Source organism: Physella acuta, unplaced genomic scaffold (assembly GCF_028476545.2).
Source record: "Physella acuta isolate Inbredline_101_S28 unplaced genomic scaffold, ASM2847654v3 ptg000666l, whole genome shotgun sequence".
Classification (NCBI taxonomy): Eukaryota; Metazoa; Mollusca; class Gastropoda; family Physidae; genus Physella; species Physella acuta.
The window spans coordinates 88,466-93,975 of NW_026732185.1; the positions used below are offsets into that span (position 1 = coordinate 88,466).

Sequence of the window (5,510 nt, forward strand, 5' to 3'; positions counted from 1 at the left end):
GTGTTATCTTTGCCTGTCGATCGTCTGGAATTTGTGTTCTGATGGTAAGTTTATTGGATTTAGATATCATTAATTAAATTTTGACTAAAATGCAACAATTTGACAGTTAAATCTTGTTATTTAATTTAGTTTTTACTAATTTGATCGCAGGATTATTACCAGGAAAATAAATTACAATGTAACAGAGGCGTAGCGACTCTTTTCGATTTGCACCCCCCCCCCTCAAGATTTCGATTTTTGCACCTCCTCCCCTCAAACTTTCGATTTGCACCCCCCTCAAGATTTCAATTTGCACCCCCTTCAACCTTCCAATTTATTTTTCCAACCCATTTTGGCCCCCCCCCCTAAGGTCGGCGCCCGGGGACTTATGTCCCCTCCCCTCCCCCCGCCCCCCCCCCCCCCCTCCCTCGCTACGCTACTGCAATGTAACATTATTTGTCGAAATACTAAATAACTTTTTTAAATACTTTTTTTTTCAGTAAAACAAAGCAATTAAAATATCAATTTTCAAATACAATCTTCACATTGAATTCTAATTGAACATGATATTTTATGATATTTTATTTTTAGTTTATGATTTCACAACGGGAATTTACAATTTAATCTTACTGAATCATAAAAATAAAGTCTATAGGTATCAATTTTTTGCTTACGTCATTTTAGAGACGCAGTAAATGAATAATTTCTTCGAAGAATTAGCCTCGCTTTCGGACTTTTTATCGATATTCGGACTTTCATTAATGATTTTTTTTTTCTACAAATGTTTAAGTGTAGTAAGTGATTATGGATGAAATACCTTTATTTCTTGACGAATTATCATCATCTATTTACATATTTGTGACGTAAGTCGGAACTGACGTTGCACATTGGTAACAGCTATTATTGATAACATGCTGGGTAATATTTAATATAAATATATACATAGTTTAATATAAGTATATATATTTTAATATAAATATATACGCAACAATATATTGTATCTATATAATTGTAATTATAGGCTTTATTATTTATAAATAATGGTATATAAATATTAGACAAGTGCCAAGGGCGAATGTACAAAACTACGAGACAACATAAGTATGGACAAAGAACAATAGCAACGAAAATCTCGTCAGTGACTTCTTTTTAACGTCGCCTTGATATGAGGCACTCTGTTCTTTTTACATTTTCGGTTAAATAAATTATCTACCTTAAGTAGTTGCAACTTGCAAATTCTACAACACTACTATTGGATGCTTCTATTTATTTTATTTTGGTTTAATATGCTGGGCATAAAGGAGCAGAAGATAAAATAATAGGTTATTTATAAGTTTAATGTTTAATTGTATAGCAAATTGTAAGCATGAGGCGTTAAAACATTTCGAATATAGAAAATTAAATGCCTGTTTTTTTTTACCAAACTAATGTTTATCAGGGTATTAAAAATTCATTAGCTGAAATAAAAACTTATCAGGTAATAATTTTAAACAGATAACTGCCAACAGCGTCCGGTTTATTTTGTCCACAATTTATTAAAACAGGACGAACAGCAAGAGAAGCTACATTTAAAAACTGGTAAACTGGGTAGTCCTTGTCATTTAAGTTAATAACAGTTTTACATTAATCAATTTCTAGGCCACCGATTTATTTTGATAATTGAAATGAGTATCGATCTCAAAGTAAGCACATGTCGTTTTAACTGTTTAAGTCTTTTAAAACAATAATGAAATTATAAAACCCAGGCGAAACCCTGCTGTAGAGTCCGAATTAGTCTAAAAACGAAATCTGTACTATAAATACAAACAACTTAGTAAGACAAACAACAAAGATTTGTGGATGCCATTGTCTTTATAAGACTGCAGCGATATCTATTAAACGATACATATTTCTTTTCAGGTCATAAAATAAAGATGAATCAACAACATAAAGGAACCATCATGAAAGGTATAATCTAATATTAGGGTATTTCAGTTGCTATCTCTCTATCTTTTTATTTAATGTTTTTGTGTTTTGGTGACATATATTTAAAGTAAAAGTACATATTAAAATATGTGTAATCTAATTAATAAATAATAACATAAACAGCAACAATAAAATTATTTTTTTTTCATAATATTTAGCTGATTCATTTCATTTTTATTACGAGTCAATGTGCGCAAACTTTACATTTTTTACAATTTTATTGGGGCGAAATAATGTACAGAGGTCATTGTCATGTTTGACAAACGTTATGTAATGTTAACTCACTAGTTTAAAAAAGTTCATAAACAAAAATGCACGCACACTTTTAAAATATATTTTTTGTCTTCTCAGTACATCAGTAATATAGAAACTACGACATAATTTTAATTAGCCGATTTTCCGAAAACAGAGGGTTTCTTTAGAAGTACAGATGTATTAGTAGATGAGACTTGGATGTAAGCATGTTGAACGTCACATTGATTGGGTTTGTTACATAGCAGTCTTAGTAATAACTCTTTTGCAGTGGCGTAGCTAGGATTTTTATTTATAGGCTAATTCTCTCAACTGCCTGCCCGACAATGCAACAATGCCTATAGTGTTATTAATACTGATGGGCCTTGTATACCCCCCCCCTCCCCAGTAAAAAAGGTTTAGGGGCCTTTTTTATTTTTTAATTACTTCTACAGTAGAAAAGAAACTGGATTTCCGTTTTCTTTTTAAAATTATTTTTATAATACAAATATTAAAATTCCAATGTAAAAAAAGTTTAAAATTCAAAGAAGGAAAAAGGGCCCCTATTTGCCTTGGGCCCCTATGAATTGCTTACGCTAGCTTTACGGTAACTACGCTACTGCTCCTTTGTCTAAAATTTGAGATGCATGTGTTACTCAGTGACACAGGAAACCTGTGCAGAGCTTTTATGTTAACCTAGGAAAAAGTGAATTAAAACAAACCTCATTTAAAAGCGAGAGGTCTTACATTGCACATTTTCTTCCTTACAGCAAATTTGAAAAAATAGCAAATAAATAAATAAATAAATAAAACAATAATGTTAGAGGAAACAGGAAAAATTATATTATTGTAACTTGTTTTATTTTGCAGATGCTAGGTTTAAAGGAAACGCATACCAGAATAACCAATTCCAGAATTGCACACATAAACACGAGAGTTTTATTCCCATAAATGAGTTTACTATTTATGATCTACCTCAACAATATCAAGTTCGAGAAATTTATCTCAATATTATAAGATTGTCGAATCTAACAACAAGAATTAAAGTAAGAGTCGATCAAAACGACACGTCGAGGCTAGGCACAGGTACGGTGAGTGCTGTCAAATTTCATTATGCCACAGACAATTTCGGAAGAAATTACAAAAAATGCGCGATAATTGAAGTGACAACAGCCTTCCATGTTGTTCGTAATAACAAGGATGCTTCAAAAACAACGGTGGAATTATTTTATAACGATTATCAAACAAGACACGCTGTAAAATTTCTGAAAGGCAAAAGTGTCAAATTTAGCAATCGCGAGGAAGACTGGTGTATCTTTGTATGTTACACGAAGAATATAAAGCTCGCTGATGAGCTAAACCACCATCTGAAGACATTCCAAAAACTCAGCAGAAAAATTAATAGAATGTTTCCTGGAAAGTCAGATCTTGCGGTTATTGTGTCGCATCCTCATGGTGGGCCAAAAAAGGTCTCTATTGGGACATGGACTGTGACCGAGCCAGAGAGATTTGTTGTCGTTGGCAACGGCTTAACGATCACTGCTGTTGTTTTTGGTGACATGATAATTTACACAGTACATTTAATGCGGCCGGATATCGTTACAGGAAAATGTAAGTAAATTAAGCAGTGTACTAAGATTTACTTTACAAGATGAAGATATGTTTTAATGCTACTGAAACAGTTTAAAGAAAACCCAATTTTTGAAAAATTTCTAAGCGTGTATAATAGAATAATCAAATTAAGCTCTATTTTCAAACAAGATTGTTTTATTTTCCCACAGTTTCAGAAGAAGTCGGAATAGAGTGTGAAGTTGTATACCCTGATGGTACAACAACGTTCTACCCAATGTGGCAGATGGATCAATTGGTTAAACACGAGAGCTGCTGAATTAGTTTTTACAAGCTTTTATTTAATGGACACTAGCGAGTGGACAAGAATTTTTCCATTTTATTGTTGAAATTGTTACCATTCGTTTTGATTAATATTTTAACTTCATAGCAGCCGTAAAAATAAAAAAATAAAAACTTTAGCCTAAAGATAATTTAAAAATTTAATTTTAATATTTTTAAAATCAATGTTATAAAAGATAATTTAGAAATTTAATTTTAATATTTTTAAAATCAATGTTATAAAAGTTGCAAATTCAAAGAACGTGAATACATTTTTTTTCATCAAGCCTAAGTTATAAACCGATGTTTCACTTTCTAACTGACCGATTCGTTTCAAACTTGGCAAGTGGGTCATAATAATACAATAATAATGTAATAATGCATTGAAAAGGAGAAAATAAATTATTCTCTTTAAATATATAACAATACGCTACTATTTAAATAACAAAAAATGCGTGGATCTCTTCATATATATTAATAAATGTATCATAAATATAATAACAAATTAATTTAAGACATCCTTTTTTTTATTAAGCTTGTTTTCAATTTACCATAAGAGAGCTTAAAACTTACACAGTTTAACAATTTTTGTACTACAGACAAAACATGAACTTTTCATGAAAGGAGGTTTACGAGACTTTCGAGAAGATGATTTGTATTTGGAGATTGAGTTACCTGGCGAGGAGAGGCAACCCATGGACGACAACCAGCAACTGGCGTATTACAGGAATGATTTGTCTTTCGCTAATCGAATCCACATGAAAGAAAAACCACAACACTTTGACTGCGTTGTTAGAAAGTCTGTCAGAAAACACAGTCCACCTGCTTCTAACTTTGGAGGAGGGCAGAACTTACACTTGATAAGCTATTAAACTTGTTGAGATATGTGCCTCTTTACAGGTCAAGTGCAAATATGATTTTCTATACAATTAAACTGAAATACAATATAAAAGTTTATGAAAATGTGATATAATAAATAATATACTTAAAATAATGTATATCCATTAAAAAAGTAAAATAGGGTAAAAAGAAAACATTTCTTTTTAAAGACTCAATTTACAAGTTTCTATCTAAACTCATGAAACGTGTTACAATGATTGTGAAATAAAACTGAAATATGTTTTTTCTTGTATTTGCGAAAGTCAAAATCACCGACGATATTGTTTAATTACTTGAGTACCGTTACAGCTAGGTTGATCTTCTTCTTCGTTCTTAATTTTATCGTCTGAAGGGATCCCCTTTAGTATACGTGTCAACTGGTTATGCACCATTGAGGCAATTGGCTCCACCTTCAGCCTGCTTTTCTTTTTGCATTTGCTTCCATAGCTTTTGTCTTACCAAACTACAAGGCAGCAGTTGTTTGATTTTCGAGTAGTCTCTCCTAGAAGAGTGGCTGTCCCCAGCTAACGAGCCTCATCTGCCCGAGGGTTTGAACTCTAGACTTT

At 31.8% G+C, this 5,510-nt stretch overlaps 1 protein-coding gene across 1 annotated transcript; it reads left to right on the forward strand.

Moving 5' to 3' along the window:
- Nucleotides 1-688: 688 nt before the first annotated feature.
- Nucleotides 689-5,187, forward strand: LOC131948937 (uncharacterized). The gene is made up of 5 exons (XM_059310665.1): nucleotides 689-897; nucleotides 1,879-1,926; nucleotides 3,046-3,786; nucleotides 3,957-4,051; nucleotides 4,665-5,187. The coding sequence occupies exons 1-5, from the start codon at nucleotides 891-893 to the stop codon at nucleotides 4,935-4,937; spliced, it is 1,164 nt and encodes a 387-aa protein (XP_059166648.1). The 5' UTR covers nucleotides 689-890; the 3' UTR covers nucleotides 4,938-5,187.
- Nucleotides 5,188-5,510: the final 323 nt, after the last annotated feature.

Bases quoted from the DNA above. Each gene is read 5' to 3' on its own strand.
- LOC131948937 (XM_059310665.1), top strand. The intron at 1,927-3,045 runs GTATAATCTAAT...TTTATTTTGCAG, and splicing joins TAAAGGAACCATCATGAAAG to ATGCTAGGTTTAAAGGAAAC. The intron at 3,787-3,956 runs GTAAGTAAATTA...ATTTTCCCACAG, and splicing joins GGATATCGTTACAGGAAAAT to TTTCAGAAGAAGTCGGAATA.